Source organism: Pan troglodytes, chromosome X (assembly GCF_028858775.2).
Source record: "Pan troglodytes isolate AG18354 chromosome X, NHGRI_mPanTro3-v2.0_pri, whole genome shotgun sequence".
Classification (NCBI taxonomy): domain Eukaryota; kingdom Metazoa; phylum Chordata; class Mammalia; order Primates; family Hominidae; genus Pan; species Pan troglodytes.
In genome coordinates this window covers 105,197,176-105,218,293 of record NC_072421.2, presented here as the reverse complement: position 1 = coordinate 105,218,293, position 21,118 = coordinate 105,197,176, and the positions used below count along the sequence as shown (strand labels likewise).

The 21,118-nt window shown below is 49.5% G+C and overlaps 1 protein-coding gene across 6 annotated transcripts in view; it reads left to right on the top strand.

Annotated features, from left to right (window-relative positions):
- TSC22D3 (TSC22 domain family member 3) overlaps window positions 1–20,868 on the top strand; it is a 64,157-nt gene extending 43,289 nt beyond the window's left edge. For 4 of the 6 annotated variants that reach the window (XM_009439474.3, XM_009439471.2, XM_009439473.3 and 1 more), the window contains exons 3-4: window positions 18,139–18,190; window positions 19,340–20,868. In XM_009439474.3, coding sequence (XP_009437749.1) covers window positions 18,139–18,190; window positions 19,340–19,570 — 283 coding nt within the window. In that variant the 3' untranslated portion in view covers window positions 19,571–20,868. Of the gene's footprint in view, window positions 1–16,231; window positions 17,397–17,579; window positions 17,775–18,138; window positions 18,191–19,339 lie in introns of those variants that run through there. The other 2 variants (XM_003317611.4, XM_009439475.3) reach the window with 2 other exon arrangements.
- The last annotated feature ends 250 nt before the right edge of the window (window positions 20,869–21,118 follow it).

The following is a 21,118-nucleotide window of genomic DNA, read 5'->3' as shown; positions in this document are numbered from 1 at the left end:
ATGCCCCAGACTGCTCCTTAGCTTCTCATCCCTGGGGGAAATGTGGTGAGACCAGAGAAACTCAGTGGCACTAGGCCAGGGAGGACTGAAATCACATTCTAATGTGCAGGTCCTAGAGATGAAACAGCCCAGCCCATTCTCCGGGTTGAGAGGTGAAGGGAAAAATGGGTGGGAAGAGCAGACGGGCAATGCCTGCCGAACCTAGAGGTGGGGCAGGCAGTTGTCTATCTGGCAAGATTTCAGGGGCCCCAAAGCAGACTCCACCCCAAACATCTTCCCCAGCGCAAGTAACCAAACAATGGTGTGTTTTTGGAGCACATGCTGGGTGTTCCGCATTGTGCTCAGTCTCTGTAGAAAATTGTCAAGTTCAGTCATTACTCCCCAGAGTCCCTTCCTCTTTAAAGCTTTGATGGAGAGGGCCCGAGGTCAGGGCTGGGAAAACGGGTTCATTCGGCACAGCAGCAAGAGAAGGAGAGAGCATGGCAAGAAGTCCTCAGCTGGTGGAGGAAGGCTTGAGGGGACAGGATGGATGGTGAGGGGGATGAGGGTGGGGTGGGAGATGTTCTTAAAGCAGGGTGGAGGTGTGCAGGAGGCCAAATGTAGCTAAGGGCCAAGCCTTGTGGGAGGGACAGAAATTGGGAGAGAAGAAAGGGACAGGCCTAAGGTACACTGGCATTTTTTTTTGTGAAGAGAGCTCTACCAAGTAACCTGAATGAGTACTTCAAGCACATTGCAGTGGAGGTGGGAATAGGGATAATAATCCCTAATATTTGTCCAGGGTCTTGCCATGTAGAAAGTGCGCATGCTCCCTCTCTATGTTATGCATGCCTGTGCACTTGTGCATGCACACATGCACACATTGTCTCTAATTTTCATAACAGCCCTGCCAAGGTGGGTAGGGCAGGGGTAATTACCCCCACTTGACAGATGAAATTCAGATGCAGAGAGATGCAGTGATTTGCTCAGGGTTACACAGATAATTTTTTTTTTTTTTTGAGACAGGGTCTCACTCTATCAACCCAGGCTGGAGTGCAGTGGTGCAATCACAGCTCACTGCAGCCTCGACTTCCTGGGCTCGAGGAATCCTCCCACCTCGGCCGGGAGTAGCTGAGACTACAGGTATGCACCACCATGCCTGGCTAATTTTTAAAAATTCTTTTGTACAGACGGCGTTTCGTCATGTTGCCCAGGCTGGTCTCGAACTCCTGGCCTCAAGCGATCCTCCCGCCTTGGCTTCCCAAAGTTCTGAGATTACAGGTGTGAGCCACCCCACTCAGCCTACATGTACTATTTTAATGGCAGAGATGGGACCAGAACTTTAGCCTTCCGACTCCCAGGGCAGCAAAGTCCAGAATTGGCCTAATGAGTATCTAGAGTAGGTAACTATCTCCATAGTGTTATGTCAAGAATACTGGGAAGGAATTCTGCCCCATTAATCTCTCTCTCTCTCCCAACTCACTAATACTTAAAGTTTCACCCCTGAAGATTCACTCGTTCGGATTGGAACTGCAGCCCCTGTTATAATGTGAAAGGGTGCTGCTGAAGGAAAGAGTAGGGAAGGAAAGGGAGAACATCTTGGCACCTGAGAATAATGTCTGGGAGTGTCCCTAGAGGCCTGGGTGATGGAGGAGGCTGGAGTAGGGCGGGGGTGTGTTTGAAGGGGAGGAAGGTAGCGCTGGCAAAGCCTCCTTCCTTTTGCATAAGGAGGGGAGGAGTTCTGTCAGAGTGTGAATGTGGGCAACACTGGGAAGGGGGGCCAGTCTGCCCAGAAGCTGGCCTGGCCTTGGAGAGCTCTAATGGGTGACTGCACTGGGCCCCAGTGCTGAGTCCTTGGAGGGAGTTTGGGGGAGGGCTTCCATGTAGCCTTGGCAGAGGGAGAGGAGGGGAGGGCAGTGGAGGCAGTGGCTGAACAAGGAAGCAGATTGGCCTAAGAAGCTGAAATCCTGGAGGGGAAGGGTGGGGGTTGGGGGAACTATTCAGGGAGCTGGCCTGGAGCCAAGGGCCAGTCCCAAGCGGGTGAGCAGAGGCTTGAGAGCTCTGGGCCCCATTCCAGCTCCTGACCTTGAGTCACCATGCGACTCGGCACTTTTCCCTACCTCAGCCCAGACACCCATCAGGTCTCTGTTATCTAGGTTTCCCGTTTTACAGAAAATGTTGTAAAAGTTACTCCCATGGCTCCTCCTCCTGACCTACCCTGCCCTTCCTACAGCCCTCTCCCTCCCCCCACCCCCATCTAGCATCCTGCAAGCCTTCCGCACCTCTTGGAAGTTCTTGCTTGCTGCCTTTGTCTCAGATCTGCTTATCCCCAGCGCAGGCTGCCCCTGTACCCCATGGGGGCAGACATGATCTGGTCCTGAGGACAAGGGCCTGAAGACCTCACCCAGCTCTTGGCCAACGCCTCTTGACTGAAGAAGCATGGTTGCAAATAGCTGCATCTGAGGAGATCGAGACTGAGACTGTCAGAACTAAGCAACCACCTTAGAAGTCATTCTTGCCATCCATTCATTCATTTCACTCAACATAATCCATTTGTTGAGCACATACTATATGCCAGACACTGTTGTAGGAAACTTTGGATATAGCTCCCAGTCTAAATAGAGGTATCATTCATCAAAAAAGCACCTAAATAAATATAATTTTGCAGCCTCAACCCTCTCATTTTACAATTAGGGGAAATGGGCCCAGAATGGTTCTGGAACTTTTCAAGGTTGTTTGTTCTGGTAGTCAGGGGCAAACTCAGGCCAGAACCCAAGTTTCCTGACTACTATTCCAGTGCTCTTTCCACCGTGCTCTGGAAGAATACGGCACAAGCATAAGAGCGTAGTATTCATCCCTGTACATTCATGCAGCCAGGCTTACCTAGAGTCACAGTCAATTGTGGCCAACTTGGCAAGATTTGAACATCACTGATAAGCAATCTTTCCCTCAATGCTGCATCTCTCCAGCTTGTTCTTTCCCCACCATCCCCCACGTATGACTAAAGTTATAGCATTGACTGAAATCTTTGGATTAAAGCCCCTGTGATCTGACTGAGAAAAACCTGTTAAGCCATTACCTACAATTTACACAAACAAATTTCTTCGATTTGTCCTTTAGGGCTGGCCCGAAGGCCATTTACATTTGATTTTTGTGAAGGAGACTGGGAGTCTCTCTTACAGCGGGCATTGCTAAGGAAGGCAGGTCCCCTGCTGCACCCCTGAAGCTATGGGCCCCATGAAACTCCAGGCAGCAGGAGGGCACAGGTGGCATAAAGGAACAGGCAGGAGGAAGGTACCCGAAAAGGAAGCAGGAAGGTTCTGAAGACAGACTCCTACTTCACAGTTTACCCTGGGGGCCAGCCCTGCACAGACCGTGATTCACCGTGACATTTTGTTTCAAAATATGTGTTTACATTTGGTTTTTGCTTATACTGGATTATACTGGTCTTTTGTCCCCTCCCCAGCCTGGTGTCTGGTAGTTTGTACTTATTTGCAGTTACTGAGTGGCCTGTCCTGAGAATGGTCAAGCAGCTGCCCATAAACAATCTGCTAGTCCCTGAATTGAAATGGAGATGACCCATCCCATCCTGGCATTCCAGGGGGGCTTACTCTTCCAGGGAATTAATTGCCTTGGGAATCCTTTAGTCAATTGAAAGAAACAGGCCCCACCAAAGGCCTTCCCCACCATGACCCTGATAAGGACCCTTTTCAAATTCCTCTGCAGCTGTATGAAGGGAGTTCAGTGGGAAGGAACACTAGTGCAGGTTCCAGTTGCTGCCTGGAGTGCAGCTGGGCCTGGAACCCTCCTCAAAACAAAGCACAACTCCAGCTAGAGGCAGCCCAGTGCTTTAAAATCACACACCAGGGAGTTTCATCTGATCTCTGCCATCTGCTTGCTGTGTAACCTCAGGCAAGTTATTCAACCTCTCTGAGCCTCAGTTTCCTCATCCACAAAATGGGTCTAATGATAAGATAATACCCAACTCCTAACAGCATTGACAAGATTCAAAAAATTAACGTATCTAATGTCTTTAGCGCAGTGCCCACTAAGCAATCAGTACATGGGAGCTGCTGATATTATTTGGACCCAATGAGGCTTTGAGATCTCCCAGAGGTGGGTCAAGTCCTAACAGCTGTCCATCCCTGCCCTCTTGTTAAGTTAAAATTTTCATAATGTCAGGTTTGCTTAAAGCAAGGCCCACCTGCGGGGCATTCCCTGCACTGGTGATTCATGAGTGGGAGGCATTCCGCCCACTTATTTTAAGCTGTTCTACATTTTCTTCCCCCTGACATGGATGTGTTTACACAGGGGAGGACGGTCCCAGTCAAAACAAGATGAAAATACACTGCTGGCTGGGAGCCCCAGGCTAACTGGTTTCAGGTCCTCTCCCAGCTGTCAACACCTCACAACAGGGCCCCGGGGGTGGAGAGGGGGATGCCCAGCCCCACTCCCCTGCCTCCCTCTGTCGGCCCAGCTCTGCCTGGTGTCAGGCAGTTGGCTATCACCTGGTCAAACTAGAGGGAGCTCCAGGGCTGAGGTTTTTCCAGAATTTTACAAGGGCAAGAAGGAGTGGTGATGAGGGGCAAGGGCTTCCCTCGCCAGCTCTAGTGTCAGTATTGTGTCTGCTGCCAGGGCTGCCTGGTTCACAGGCAGAGAAGGCCACTGCCAGCAGAAAGTAGCAGAAAATGGTCAAAGAAAGCTCCTCCAGCGTCCTGCCCTTCTGCCTGGAATTTCTCCCACTAGACTCATTCCTTTGGGTTCGCAGCAGGCTCTTGGTAAAAAGAAATTACCCCAGGGAAGGAGAATCCATCAACCCCCAGCAGCCACAGACTCTTCTGGGGGTTAATTTCTCAGCTATGCCACCGTATAAATGAGGCAGTAGAGCTGGGGGAGGATGCACCCAGGGAGGATGTTTTGATGAGCAAGCAAACGGGGTCTCCCAGGCAGGGAGCACTGAAGATTAACATCCCCAATATGCCCAAGGCAGCCTTGCTGCTCCTCACGACATCTTCATAACAGCTTGCTTTCATTTACCAAGAACAGAAGGAGAAAACAATCTCCTTTGCCCTAAACTCTACTCCTCTTAAAGCTGCCCACTCAGAGGCAGTTTGGTTTCTTGCCAGCGAGTCTTCAATATTTGGCCACATTTGCCTGTCCCCTGAAATCCCAAGGCCACCAGATAACCAGGACCCATTGTGAGGCCCCACCCTAGGCAGCCCCCCACCAGTCTATACTTAGCCAGCCTGGGTTACTTCTCCCAGAAGCCCCTCCCACTATTCTGACCAAGCTGAGGCAGGTCATCACATCCCTTCCCTGAGAAAAACTAAACAATTCCCCTTCTGAGAAAGATTTTCCATTTTAACAGGGCACCTCAAGACTTCAAACCCAAGGGTGACATTAATGGTGAGAATTTCCTTTATCTTAGTGAGTATTTTTAGTCCAGATGGTTTTTGTCCTCCCCCAACTCCCATCATTCCAGCTGTATGGCTGCCACTCACTCAGAGCGTCAGGCCTGCTAGCCCTAAATCCCTCTTTGATATTGGTGCCAGCTGAGACTTGGCCACCCTGCTCCTGGGCTTTATCACCCTCTGCTGCTCACTGTGGGTGACCTATTCCCAACTGACCCAGCGCCTTTAGCTAAAGATGGAAACTGACCAAAGTCCTAGCATTAGTGGAGAACCAGGAGCACACACATGGGTGAATTATCCCTTTTATTTAAGTGGTTGAGCCTTGCTTCCAGGTCATTAGCGGCCACTTACTCAATTAAACTATGTTTGGGTTTCCCAAGTATGTTTGATTTTCACAGGTCTTTTGTGTTTGTAACTGCACAGTTTCTCTCAGACAATGATTGTCCCCAAATTAAAGTGTTAACAGAAGACTAATTCATGAATGTGCCTATAGTTCTCCACGAGGCCATTAGCAAAGTCCTAACACATAGATAACCTTTTTTTTTTTTACTAAGCATGTATTTACTGCATTTGTACTGTGTGCCAGGCACCGGTCCAAGCCTTAGGTGTACAGTAGTAAATAAGATAAGCCCCTGCCCTCACAAGGTTTATATTCTAGTCTAGAAAGCCAATCAGTGCTCACTTGAGACCTTGCACGGCCCATTTTCAGTCGTGGTCCTGTCTGACTGTGCCTTCAGTCGTGCTAGAAAGAATAGAGGTCTTACTGATTACTGATTGTACTATCAAAGCAGTTCTTCGGGTCAAAACGTTGTGCAAATTAGAAGTTCTACATACAGGGAAACATTGCTAGGACCTTCAGGAGAATAATTTAAATATAGACTCCATTTTAACAACAACTTCTTAAACTACCCCCTCCCCATAACAGTATATGTGAAACCATGAGAACAAACATTGAAACTGGACAGAAGGTTAGAAAGACGAATTTGAAACAGTGTGAAAAGGGCTGTTCACTTGGGGAGCCATTTTGCCAGCGGTGTTTGGGGGAACCAGAGTTTCTATTTATCATAGAGTTTATCACATTCACGTAGCCCTTTTTTTCGCTCTCCAAAGAGCTCAGCTATGCTACCTACAGGGTGTCCATAAAGTCCATAGGTAAATATTTATAAAGTCATCAAAGACATCTTTAATCTTTAAAAAAAAAATAAATAAAATGATTTGTTTATGTTTCCAGACATTAGGGTATCCATAAAACATACATACCTTGTGTGGCATTACTCCCATTTCAGGGATGCGGATCTAGCAGCATAGAGAGTTTAGAGGTCTTCCATGAAGTCCCCAGCTGGCTAGTGGCCAAGGTGGAAAAAGAACTCTGGCCTTCTCACATATTTTCTTCCCACTTGAACACGTTCGTTTAAAATGGGAACTAAAGTGATGTTTCTTGGGGCATAACTCCCTTCACAAATGCATCAAGGGAGTCCCTCTCAATTTTTCATATCATTGCTGTCTGTCTGAGAGCTCAGTACCAGCTCTGTAGGCCAAACCCATCATTGCAGCAGCCTATTGTTGGAGATAAATCACCCTGTGACATGACAAATGCCTTCTGGGTTATCTCCCAATCGTGCTGAGTCCCCGGTGCCCCAAGATGTCCAAGGAGTATCTGTGAAACTCTCGTCCCCTCAACTACTGAGCTAGTAACTGTCTATACTTGGCTGTTCCTCGGTTTCCATATTTACTTTAGCTCTTCTGCAACTCTGTCAACAAACTCCATGGTATTATTAGTTTTAGCAAATAACAGGATGTCAGAACTGTTGACCAGGATTCGTTAGTTTGCTGTTAGAGCTCTATCCCTAGGACATAGGGGCTAGTGTTCCTTTTATTTTTCAATGTGTATGAGCTTTGGCAAGAAGCCTTCTTGGTCAGGCCCACCATGCTCTGGTGTCTATAGGTCTTTAAGGTTGCTCGTGCCACAGAGGCCCCACCCACAGAGACCTGGGCACTTCTGTCTTTGCTTGGTGGTACAAAGACATCTGTAGAGTAGATTTAAAAAAAGAAGATGAAAGAAAGAAAAGAAATCAATGCCAATACTTAGAATTTTCCATTTATGTGCTTTATTTTTACAATCTTGCTGTGGGCTTTAAAAGAACCCTGTCCTTGGTAAGGTGGCTTCAGTGCTTAACATTCATAATGCCGGCAAGGGCCGGGGATGTTATTTTAGGCTGGCACTAAGAATTTCCAGGTTTTTGACCCTAAATATCTTTTTCTTTCAACCCCACCCCCAACACTGAATGTCTCAAGGAGCAAGAGAAGAGGTTAAAAGGGTCACTCTGTTGCTGGCAGGCAACCAGGAAGTCTAGGCCTTGGGGAGAAGCATAGCTTTTGTTTATTTAAGCCCCAAACCTAGCAAACAATGTAAATTAAACATAAAAATAAAATAAAATAAAATAAGGCCAAAAGACAGTCCGGATGCATACCACAGACAACAGTAAATTCCCCTCCTGCTCCCCCTTGGAGAGGGGAGTCAGCGAGCAGGGGAGATGGCCTTGTTGCCAGGGAGGGGCTCACAAGCAATGGAATGGGGTGAGGATGGTAGGCAGGGGTGAGTTCCAGGCTTGGATCAGGGTGGGGACGGGCATGTTTGCAGAGATCCTGGCAAGTCTTTATAGTCAGCCCCAGCAGGTTTTTGAGGGGGGAATGAGTCACACCCCTTCAGCTCACCTGGGAATTGACCCAGGTTTGACCGGGCAGTGACAGCCACAGGGCTGGAGAAGAGCTGGTTCCTGTAGAAGGGAGGTTGGGCCGGTTCATTGACCAAACTGTGCTGTTAGAGAAAAACCAGTCCCTTCCCCTTCTCTATGCTGGGTTCTCTCTTTCCCACAACGATGCCCACCCCTCCCCCGCCGCATGTCCCTGACCTGCCAGGCTGAGAGTTTCCACTGACCGCTGTGGAGTATCTTAAAAGGCATCCATTCCTCTTAACAGAGAGGCAAAAATTGCCAAAGATTTGAATATAAATCACAGCATGTTCAGGATCATCTCTCTCATAGTAGATCTCACTCACATTCTGGTCAAACCTTCAGGAGTGAGAGGGAAAGAAAGGGCAGAACAGACAGCAGGCCTAGAATATGCCAAGCCTCGTCCGAATGTGTCACACGAAATGGGTCTCAGTGCCCCTGGCACCATAGGGGCTCTTCAGATAGACCCTTTCTTGGCTCTTACCTTTAGGCCAGCAGTTCCTAAAAGCAATTCCATGGACTGGTGTCAAAAGAGCTGCGTCCAAAACACCTGAGAAATACCCTTCTCCTGCCCCACGCCTATTCCACTAGACATGCTAGGGCTGCAGCCCAGGACACCTGCATTTTCCACAATCTCCCTTAGGCCCACTGCAGCCCACCATCAAGGTTTACCTGCTGTGTGTCCAATTGTCTGCTGACACTGATTGGCCACTGACTACTCTGTTGAAAGTAATACTATAATTTAGTTCATACTGAAGTATTTGAACTGATAGTGTTGAATATGGCACCTTCCCAGGGCTTTTTGCATTGGAAAAGAAGGCGTTCTCATTCCTCAAAGTATAAATGAAGAACTCCAGGAGAGATCATTGGAACCCAAAGGCATGATTCTCATGGTGGCATTTGTAAGGACCACAGTAGTGGTCTGGAAAACAGCTCTGACTGAGAGGGATTTTTTTTTTTCTCACCACCCTTCAGATCACACTTCTCAAGTCACAGAGGGCCTCTATGCCAGGACTGGCTCTAGTTAGAACTGTCCTCAAGAGGAGCCTGTGGGAATCATTTCTTAGGTGTCCATATGATTGATTGTGCACAAATGGTACTTGTTTTTATTTCTCCTTCATTTAAAAGAGCCCATTATAATGCATGATTGATATCTTTGAAAACTGTGCTTCTGGCAGTGCCAGGACTTCCCGTTCCCAGTATGCAGTATGAGGCTTCAAATTGGTTCCCCCGTGTCCATCTGAATACCACCTCAAGCTTCCCCTAAGACCCTGTCACCTGTCACCCTTGCACAGCACACAGCTAGCTCTGGATGTCAGAGAGCGCAGAGGCCATGACTTTTGACATTCTGGCATGGGCTAGAGTGTCCTGCCTTGCTATCTTGCTATGTCTTGTGGCCCTACTGTCCCTTTGGGGTCATGGGGAAGGTGACAACATCGGGGAAGGGGGGCGGATGCCCCTCTCTGCCTGGCTATCTGTGAATTATTAGACTGTGTGAAAGGCTGGAGAGGGTGTTTGCACAAATGCACGTGCTTCCATGCTACTCTTTCTTCCTGAGAAGTTGTGTGTATTCCTTGTCAGTGATTCTCAAACCAGGCCAGGAGACCTTCCTTAAGCCCTTCCAACACTCCTTTGAGATCCCTGGTGCTGTTCCCATGGTTGGGGGGCCCTCCCCAGGGAGAAGCTGGCCCTGTTTCTCCTTTTCTTTCTGTTCTGGCAATAGTGTGCCCCCTGCCTCCTCCTGCCACTGCCCCCACCCCAGCTAGGCTGCCTTCTATCCATCCTGGAAGTTGGGAGGCAGCGGGTGGTGATGACTGGAGAGCCAGAGGCCCTTTGCAATCTGCAGAGCCCCTCTTCACATGTGATAGAGTCCCACAACTGAGAATCAAGGAGCTACCTCAAATGAGCTCATGGTGAATAGCTCTGCTGTGAGGTAAGCGAGGGCCCTAGGAGGCTCACAGTGCTTACCCATCACAGCCAAGGAACTAAAGAGCCCAGCATTATTAACCATCCTTTTGTTCCCTAGAGAACCTCTGCCACTTCAAAGATCACCCATTCTATAGCGAGGCCCACAATGGAGGCAGGTGCTCCTGCCCTCTTCACAAGCCCCTCGTCTGCTGCACCCCCATCCCCAACAAGATCCTCCTGGTTGCTGTCTTCCAAGCATTGCCAATAGCCCCCAAGTCCTTCACATGCTACTCAAAGTAACCCTGGCAACTGCCAGAGAAAATGGCTTGGAATTTCAGCTCTTGGAACTGTTCCACAGAGCAGAGTGGATGGAGAGAGGCCTTGCCAGTGTCCCGCTGACCTGGATAGACTGGTGGAGGGCTGGTGCAGACACATAAATGTGGAGAGTGGCCATAGTCTTGCTGCTTTCTTTCTCAGCCCCTGGGAAGGCTGCAGGACACTGGGATTGCCAAAGGGTGGGCTGTGACAAGGGAGCCTGTTTGCCTACCTGAAGATGCTTGTTGGTCTGTAGGAGAGGGCAAGGAACCTTAGCACCTGCCTCTGAAAGAGGTGGGATAAGTATAAGGCTGAGAGGAGCTGGCTAAAGGACAAAGATCGAGAAGTTGGCACAGAGAGGTGAGCCCACGCTAAACAAAGACCACCTTCTTGGAAGAAAGGGACTAGCAACTCAGAAAGCAAATACCTGTGCCTTGTTCCCTTGCTTTACAAAGCCCTGCAGTTAAGGAAGGGAATCAGGGTGAGAGACCTTTCCTGGCACTATCAGCCACAATGTTAAAGGAGTGGTAGATCCCACAGAAACCCTAAGTTTCGTGCTGCTGCATTATCCTATCTAGGTGGGCACCAGTTGAGGGGCAGGGTGGGGAGAAGAAAAGCATGCCTCATTCTGCCCCATGAAATGATGCCCCAGATGGTAGTGGCATGGTCCTTCCCAACCCCAGGCCACCCCCCAACCCAAGCACCCCCAAGCCCGAGGCTTTTTCCTGAAGCAAACATTTCACTAAGGTCTAACCAGTAGGGAGACTTCTGAATTGGCCACAGACCTAGAATATTCTGGAAGGAAGCACAATTTTGGATTTGTACTGCCAATTTACTTTTTAAAATTTCCTTGAAATGTGCCTTGTGCTTTGAATAAGCATACAACTTTGAATTGAACTGATTTGAATTGAATTAAATGATAATGGCAACTAGCATGGGCAGGGGAAAGGAGGACAGTGACTCCATTTACCAAGGTTAGTTTTACCAACCGCCTTTTTCAGGGATATCTATTTCCTGCTTGTAGATGGACAATAGGGAGAGTGGAAAATAAGAGGAGGGCTTGGAAAAATTGTGGAGGTAAATTTTCCCAGCTGGAAGGCATAAGGGGAAGGGAGACAAGCATAAATATTGACACAAGGTTCATGAAATTTAAGATCCACTGAGCTAAACTGCATTCCTGGATAAGTCGCCAATACTTCCAGTCCTGCTGACATGGCAGAACAAACCACCCCCCAGCATGGTGAGCCACCACAGTTAGGGTGATGAAGGTGATTTGACAAGAGCAGTTTTTTACTTCTCTGAGTGAGGGCAGGAGGGGTAGAATGCCTGTTAAAACAAGGTTTGGTTGCGCCCGTCATCCCTTGTGTCACTCAGAGATTGTTTGTGATGCTCACATGGGACCTTGGACAGGAGGAAGCTGAAAGGCACAATTCATTGCTCCTGCCATCATTCGGTGCCAGAGTTTGCCCCAAATCAATTGCTAGAGCTGCTTTTCCAAGACAGTGTCCATCTCTCCACCAAGATTCTCCTTGGGCTCCCTCCCACTCATCATCGCCTTCTGCATCTGCATCTGCATTCTGCTCCCCATTTTCCTGCCCCTGAAATTCGGAGCTCTGGGCCCTGGCCATGCAGGGCAGTTCACATGATCCACAGAGAACAAGGCACTTTCTCTTTCTCTGTCTTTCCTTCTTGCTTCCCTCCTTCTGGACTTTGGGGATTTTCCATGAAACCAAAGTAACTATGTAAGTGGCAGTGGCCTTCCTGTCTATAGTCTCCCACACTGGAGTGGAACCAGAAGGGAAGAGAGAAGATAAGCGAGAAGCAAGGACAAATTAAACCATGGCATTTCAGCCTCCTTATTCCTCCAGCCTCTTCAGAAAAAGGGACAAGTAAGTAATTAGAACTAGACAGTGCTTCAGATGGAGGGGGCCCGTAGTGGAGGAGTAAGTGGGGAGGGATGTTTTTCAACCATCCCATTAACACTGTGTTAACGCTCTAGTGCTCAATATCCTTTTTGTATTTCCTTTTCCAGCTCCTAACCCAGTGTTTGCTTTGTGGCTTCTCCCGCACCTCTCGCATCATGTCTTTTTCCGCTTCTCCTGACACAGGACCCTGTGTTTTGCTGGCAACATTGCCGAATCTTTGGGTGGAACATTCCCTGTAGAAAATAAGGAAGACTTGCCTATAAATAGTTTCCTTCTGGCTGTGTGGTACACAGTGCTTCAAGTGTAACAAAAAGGGAAGTGAGATGTTCCCCCTCATCACCACCCCCAACCTACCACACCCGCCCTGAATCTGCTGTCCAACGCCGTCAGGGCTCTGAGATCCTGCCCAGGGTTATGCTGCCCAGACTTTGCCCAGTCTCTGTTCTACTGTCCCATGGGAACCTGACGTAGGAAGGGCTCTTGTCCTAGAGAGTCCAATCTGGCTTTTGAAGGGGAAAAGATGAATGGGAAATGCTGAGGCACTTCTTTCAGCTCAAAGGGAATATGCTGGTTTCCAAAGCCTCCTGAAATGAAGGGAATTGGCCCTGTCCTCATTACGCCACCCTCCATCTAGAAGGTCGCCCCTGAGAAAGGTAGGGTCAGCCATGTCTGTTTTGTTACTATGTCCCTTTAAGACTACAGCTGAGAGCCAGCAAAGGGCCTGGCTCCTCAGTGAGGCGCTGTTGCTGTGTTGGCTCTGGGTCCAGCCTACATTGTGAGTTGTGGGATGTCAGAAAGAGAATTTGGCAACATTTATGAATGTTGGGGTAGCTGGGCCATTGAATGCCTAGGCCACTGTTTCCTGTTTGGGGCCCACTTCCACGGGACACAAGGACCCTGAGAGTCTCAATATTGTATCAGATCATGGATAGGTACAGCACAAACTTCCACTCACTGCAAGGTTTGGCATAGCTATTCTGGGTGGAGAAATTTTCTGGTGTGCTGAGGGTTAAGCAGAAAACTCTTTGGGTTCCTCCTCCTTCCCCCACCCCCACCCTTCCTACCCACCCTTATCTCCCCTGCCCTTGTTGTTGGAAAATCTTTTTTCTTTTCTTTTCTTTTTTTTCTTTAGACAGAGTTTCGCTCTTGTTGCCCAAGCTGGAGTGCAATGCCACGATCTCGGCTCACTGCAACCTCCGCCTCGCGGGTTCAAGTGATTCTTCTGCCTCAGCCTCCCGAGTAGCTGGGATTACAGGCGTGCGCCACCATGCCCGGCTAATTTTTTGTATTTTTAATAGAAACAGGGTTTCACCATGTTGGCCAGGCTGGTCTCGAACTCCTGACCTCAGGTGATCTGCCCACCGCAGCCTCCTGAAGTGCTGAGATTACAGGCGTGAGCCGCTGTGCCTGGCCAGAAAATCTTTCTACAGAGACATTTAAGTCCATATTCTTCCCTTAGGGAGCCAGTGGACCCTGGGATCCATTCATTCTTTCCTAATGGAGGATCATAAGGTCTCAGGGTGATCACATCTCACTCAGCAGAACCAGAGATGTAGAGAGGATGAGAGCTTGTCTGAGTCTGGGCTGAACCTGGGACCTCCTTTCCAAGTCTTTTTTTTTTTTTAACTAAATCTTTGATACGAACTTGTTTTCTTATTGACCTCATTTTCCTAAAAGCTGGAATGGGGGGAAAAAGGAGTTAATTAAGAGTTGCTGGTGAGTGGGGCTCCAGGAACTCAAAGTTTGACTGCATTGTGATTGTGCTGCCAAGACTCCATACTTGATTTGGAATATTGTACACTCTCCTACACGTTCCATTCTGGAAGCCACCCTGTTAGATTAATGTCTCCTATTTCCCAAACAGATAGCTTTCTTTGAGGATTGCTTGGCTGCCTTTTGGAATGATGTGGTTGAGCATGGCCGTCTCATAAAGCTCATTTGGACAGTTGGATATTGTTCCAGTCACCCATTGCAGCTCTCCTCTGCCTCACGTGTCAGAAAAGCCAAGGCTCGCAGAACTCAAAGGTAGTCTCTGGACCTCTCTAGTAGTAGGGCTGCTGCTTCTCACCCTTTCTTCTTCCTTACCACTCTCTGGCACCTCCAAACCCCCTACCAACTTCCTCAACTCACTCATTCAAGCCTGTAACCATTCAACAAACCTATTCCCTGCCCCACTGATCAGTGCAGTAGGAACAAATTTGATCTCTGGGTCAGGAAGACCCTGGGCCGCAGTTCTAGCTCTGTAATTTATTACCTTTGCCGCCTTGGGCAAGGTAGCCTCTCAGACCCTTGGTTTCTTTATCTGTAAAATGATAGTGACAGTGCCTAAACCTTGGGGTTGGTGGTGCAGCCAGCACAGTGTCTGCCCATAGCTGATGCTCTATTAATAGTAACTATTATTGTCAGTTAGTCTCAGACTCAATTTGCTTTTATAATTGAAGTATAACTAATGAACAACTCAGACGAGATCAGGTGTGTTCAGGGTGGTATGGCCGTAGACAAATTAATGATCAATTCAAATGCAGCTTTGCTGGGAACCTTAACCCTTTTGCCTTCCCTTCCCATGCCACCTGGATTTCTCTGCCTCTGTCTCCACATAAGGGAGTCCCTCTTGAAGGAGCTGTTTTTACTTCTGTCCTGTGCCCTGTTTTCCTGGTGGTGTTTTTCCCCTGCCAGCCCAGCTTATTTCTCTGTCCCCTTTTCTTCTCATCATCTTCCTTGGAATCTTCGGGGGAGGGGAAAGCAATAGTTGAGGAAAAATTAACAAGCCAATGAAAGGTCAGCTCAGAGACTTTCTGAACCAAGAAAACTCTATGTGGTGCAGAGGGAAAATTAATATTAATATATCAGGGAATTCCGATACCAGTTAAGCTCCTGATTTAAGAGGTTTTTTTTTTAGTGAATATTCTTGATGACCCATAAGTATAGCCTGCACTTTGTTCTGTCTACTACACATGTCTTAGTGCAAACACCGTGTTCAGAGAGGTTGTGTCTTAAAGTTAACAGAATGTCCTGAGATCATTATTGTCTCCCACCTAAAGTGAGATGAAGAAAAACACCATCCCGGGCTAGTGCAGCAGGTTTACTTAGTTCTATTGGTCAGCACTTTGCAATATAATGGCTCTTGTACACATATTATCAACACTGGAATCCACCAATAGAGCACCACACCATAGCCAAAATGTTGGCTGTTCAGTGGCATAACTGCCCTGGAAGCCGGGAGGAAATCAAGGCCTTCAGACTGCATTTGGCTGCGGCCTTGGCCAGGGTGTTAGTGCCAGGCACCTGGTTAAGATAAATGTCCTGAAGCAAACAATAATTACCTTCTTTGCTGATAAGAGGCCCCAGTACTTTTCCAATAGCATGATTGCGTTAGGATCTTTCTTTGGACCACAGCCTGTGGAGCACTGATTCATGGGTACTGGCCTTAACTTCATCCAAACTGTTGTATATGTGGTGGAACCCAATGTTCTCCTTTGGTCCTGAGTTGGTGTAAATAATATTCCCGGTTGCATCACCTGTCCCTGCCCCTCTTGCTCCTTCTGGTGGAAATTCTGCTTTTGTCCACCAGGTGGCCTCACTTAGGAAGGAGCAGAAGAAAAGGACCTCAAGTCTCTGGTGCCTTTATTTTTTTTCCCTCAGCTTGAGGCTGAATATAAAGAAGATATATTTTAATGGAAACGTGTAACTTTTATTATGGAACAATCACCTCATCTTGTTTATGGTTTGGCGTCTGTTTTTCCTGAAGTACCTCTAATGCTGTGCATGGCTGGGCCCATCACAGGGCAGGTGTTTTCCTGGGATCGTTTATATAAATGCATACCTTTGGTTTGGAGTGTTATTGTCATTCGCTGTTTTAAAGAAAAGTAACAAAGTTGTGTTTTTAAAAAATAGAGACACGGGATCCTGGATAATGTTGAATGTATTTTCTTCAAAGAGTAGAATGTGGAGACTAAAGAGAAAAGGGCTGGCATCTTGTGGTCACTCCAGTGCTCACTCCAATACCCTGTCTCCTCCTCACCTCCTCTGTCACCCACCTAGCTGCTCTCCCATACATGTTCACCCACTCACCTCAGCTCCTGGACACCCTCTCCTCCATACATATGCATCTGTAGATTAGCATGGACCTGTGCATGCATTACATGCATGTCACAGATCTGTACATGTGCCGGTCCACAGACAAGTACTCCCACACCTGAACATTCAGAGGAAGGGGCAAGTGGATGAGTGCTGGGGTTCAGGGCAGGTCGGCAGGCCAGCTGGCTGGTGAGGGGAAAGCTGGGTTGATTAGAGAGTGAATGTGCAGGTGACAAAGTATGTGTGCAGGGGAGAGACTGAGAGGGCAGTGACTGGGAAGAGGGTGAGGCCGTGATGGTGAGGGTGCGTGTCCAGGGAGTATGACATAGGAGAGCATGCAAAGCCATGGGGGCATGCTGGCTGCCACCTGAAGAAGAGCTTTTCAAACTAGCGCTGTTCTCTACTGAATGCCCTCTGCCTCTTGTTAGGGCATTTGTATTTCTTATTTCTCTAGAAATCAGCTCCAGTTTGGTTTTTATCGATCTCCAGAGCCTTCTTTGGAGATGCCAGTTGGTACAAGAAAGCGCTGAACTGTTTACAGTCCCAGCCTAAGGTTCAGGGAGGGGATGTGGTTTAACTGGGCCACAAAGCCCGGTACAGGACTCATTTGCATGGCCCCTGACGCCATGTGACGCAGCCGGCTCCTCCTATATAAAGAAGCAGGAGCCAAAATATCTCCGAGTCTGGGTTGGACTGGCGGCCGTGGAGTTTGTGACATACGAGGTGACACCCCTCGAGTCACTTCCCTTCAACTCCAGCTGGAGCGCCTGCTTGGCTTTGGGTTCGTTCTGCAGCCTTCGCCCCGCTCCTAGCCTCAGGGCCGGACTCCAGCGCAGAGCCTAGCCCAGCGCAGCCTGCCAGCAGCCGCCCAGCCGCCCAGCCGCCCAGCCCCGCACGAAACCCGGCCAGAGCTTCCTAGCAGCCCGAGCCATGAACACCGAAATGTATCAGACTCCCATGGAGGTGGCGGTCTACCAGCTGCACAATTTCTCCATCTCCTTCTTCTCTTCTCTGCTTGGAGGGGATGTGGTTTCCGTTAAGCTGGACAACAGGTAACCGCTGGCCCCAGCTCCGGCGCCTCCCGAGCCGGGGCGCCGGCCGGAGCTGGGCTAGGAGCCCGGTCTCTGAGCGAGCTGTGTGCCGCCGGTCCCTGTTCCCCGCGGTGCAGCATCCTGGGAAGGGGCGGGGGGGAGGGGACGCAGGAAGGGGGGGGAGGTCACCGCCGCTCTGGGATCCGTCGTCGAAGCGTCCCTGCGGCCGCTGCGCCGTGAAAACCAGCTGCTGCAGCCGCAGAGGCAGCCGGAGGCAGAGGGGCGGCGGGCAGGGCCAGACAGGGCTGGGCAGGGGGCTGGCCGAGGGCCGTGCGCCGCTTGGGAGAAGGCCGGAAGCTTACCAGCCGAGAAGGAATTCCTAGCTAGCTTCAGAGCCGGGTAGGTTTGCCTGGGACCTTGTAGGCCGGCTGTGGGGGACTCCCCGGGTCGCACAACCCCATTGTTTGCATATTGCCCGAGCAGGCCACGGTGGCCTGCGCGCCCCAGGACTCGCAAGCAGCTCCGATCGGTTGGAACTCGGGGCGGCGGCAGCAGCGCTGAGCCGGCCTGGATGAGGAGATGCAGCTTCCTGCAGGGGCCAAGGAAGGATCTGGGGACGAACTGTCTGGAACTCTGGGCCAGGGAGGCGAGAAGGAGAGAGAGAGGAAGAGCCGAGGCAGATGGAGGACTTTGGCCACAACTGCCATGTACTCAAGAGTAGAACCGAGTGGGTAATGGGTCGCTTTGCTTTTTGTCTTGGCAGTGCCTCCGGAGCCAGCGTGGTGGCCATAGACAACAAGATCGAACAGGCCATGGTGAGTGGCATCACTGCGTCATTCTCATCCCCTGACTTAGCTGCTGCTTATGTAACTCTGGGCAGGATTGAGGGAATGGGTGAAAAAGCCCTTAGCCAAAACCCTGAGGAAGCCGACAGCCTGCCTCCTATCCCCACTGGAGGTGGAGTCTGATTAGAGTGGCTCCTTTTAGGGCATTTCCAGTCTTCCCTTCCTGGGCTCCCTCCTTTCTTCCTCCCTCCTCCATCTCAGGTCTTTGCCGCAGGCTCTGACTCTCTCCTGGGCCTGTTGTTGGTCAGGGAGCTCAGACTCTTGCATTTGTGTGCATCGTGCAGCTGGCAAGGGGCTGAGCTCATTGGATGCAACAGCACTGCAGTGCCTCTGCAGAGCCTGGACTGGGGTCAGGAGTTGGGTGGAAACAGGAAGCGAAGCACCCCACCCCTGTCCCTCTCCTTACCAGGTAGAGGTCATACTCCAAGGAGCAGCCACAATGGCTGCAGAGGGTTAGGGCTTCAGCGGTTGGGAGCCACTTAATTGTGCCCTGGAGCTTAAGGACACCTTCCCTGCCCCCAGTGCAGTCATCAAATTCAGAGAGGATGTGGCAGTTCTGTACCTTTCCCCAAGGCCAATGTCCTGTGTGCTAACTGGCCGGCTGCAGGACAGCTGCAATTCAATGTGCTGGGTCATATGGAGGGGAGGAGACTCCAAAATAGCCAATTTTATTCTCTTGGTTAAGATTTGTACAGCAGACAAACAGTATGGGATGCATTGCAGGTCTACCCTTCCCCCAGATCTGGATCGGCAGCAGTAGGGGCTTATGTAAAAAGGGGGACATAGCAAACCACTGGCAAACAGCAGAAGTGTCACCCCAAAGGCCCCTCAGCAGCCAGCTTTGAAAGTCATTGGAAACTTGCAGGGGAGAACCTATCTAGTTCAAAGCTGGGCTCTCAACTCCAGCATAAGCCAAATCATGTAGCTCTCCTGAATGAGGGTTTAAGTGCTTCAGAGAAAGGTGAACGAGGAATTGGACTTGCCAGACCAGTTCACTGAGGGAAGGCTGGAGGGCCCTGGCATTAAGGACAGCACAGGCACACCAACGACAGAGCAAAGGTGCTGCAGAGGGGCCACGATGGCTAAGGAATGGCTTTGTTATGATTCCCTCATTGGCAGGATCTGGTGAAGAATCATCTGATGTATGCTGTGAGAGAGGAGGTGGAGATCCTGAAGGAGCAGATCCGAGAGCTGGTGGAGAAGAACTCCCAGCTAGAGCGTGAGAACACCCTGTTGAAGACCCTGGCAAGCCCAGAGCAGCTGGAGAAGTTCCAGTCCTGTCTGAGCCCTGAAGAGCCAGCTCCCGAATCCCCACAAGTGCCCGAGGCCCCTGGTGGTTCTGCGGTGTAAGTGGCTCTGTCCTCAGGGTGGGCAGAGCCACTAAACTTGTTTTACCTAGTTCTTTCCAGTTTGTTTTTGGCTCCCCAAGCATCATCTCACGAGGAGAACTTTACACCTAGCACAGCTGGTGCCAAGAGATGTCCTAAGGACATGGCCACCTGGGTCCACTCCAGCGACAGACCCCTGACAAGAGCAGGTCTCTGGAGGCTGAGTTGCATGGGGCCTAGTAACACCAAGCCAGTGAGCCTCTAATGCTACTGCGCCCTGGGGGCTCCCAGGGCCTGGGCAACTTAGCTGCAACTGGCAAAGGAGAAGGGTAGTTTGAGGTGTGACACCAGTTTGCTCCAGAAAGTTTAAGGGGTCTGTTTCTCATCTCCATGGACATCTTCAACAGCTTCACCTGACAACGACTGTTCCTATGAAGAAGCCACTTGTGTTTTAAGCAGAGGCAACCTCTCTCTTCTCCCCTGTTTCGTGAAGGCAGGGGACACAGATGGGAGAGATTGAGCCAAGTCAGCCTTCTGTTGGTTAATATGGTATAATGCATGGCTTTGTGCACAGCCCAGTGTGGGATTACAGCTTTGGGATGACCGCTTACAAAGTTCTGTTTGGTTAGTATTGGCATAGTTTTTCTATATAGCCATAAATGTGTATATATACCCATAGGGCTAGATCTGTATCTTAGTGTAGCGATGTATACATATACACATCCACCTACATGTTGAAGGGCCGAACCAGCCTTGGGAGTATTGACTGGTCCTTTACCTCTTATGGCTAAGTCTTTGACTGTGTTCATTTACCAAGTTGACCCAGTTTGTCCTTTAGGTTAAGTAAGACTCGAGAGTAAAGGCAAGGAGGGGGGCCAGCCTCTGAATGCGGCCACGGATGCCTTGCTGCTGCAACCCTTTCCCCAGCTGTCCACTGAAACGTGAAGTCCTGTTTTGAATGCCAAACCCACCATTCACTGGTGCTGACTACATAGAATGGGGTTGAGAGAAGATCAGTTTGGGCTTCACAGTGTCATTTGAAAACGTTTTTTGTTTTGTTTTGTAATTATTGTGGAAAACTTTCAAGTGAACAGAAGGATGGTGTCCTACTGTGGATGAGGGATGAACAAGGGGATGGCTTTGATCCAATGGAGCCTGGGAGGTGTGCCCAGAAAGCTTGTCTGTAGCGGGTTTTGTGAGAGTGAACACTTTCCACTTTTTGACACCTTATCCTGATGTATGGTTCCAGGATTTGGATTTTGATTTTCCAAATGTAGCTTGAAATTTCAATAAACTTTGCTCTGTTTTTCTAAAAATAAACTTGGTGTCTGACTGAGTATAAATGGACTGGGTGGGAGAGGCCCCTCACCCAGTAGGGGCTGTTTTGCTGACCCCCTGAATATCCTTTGAGCACCCTGTCAGTGCCAGGCCTATGCTGCAGCCGTGATCTTGTGTCATCTGCACAATACTCATATGAAGGACATGCTGTTTGCCCTCACTGTCTGGATAAAGAAACTGAGACTCAGTGAGTTTAAGTGACTTGCCCAAAGTCACATGGCTATTACGGGAA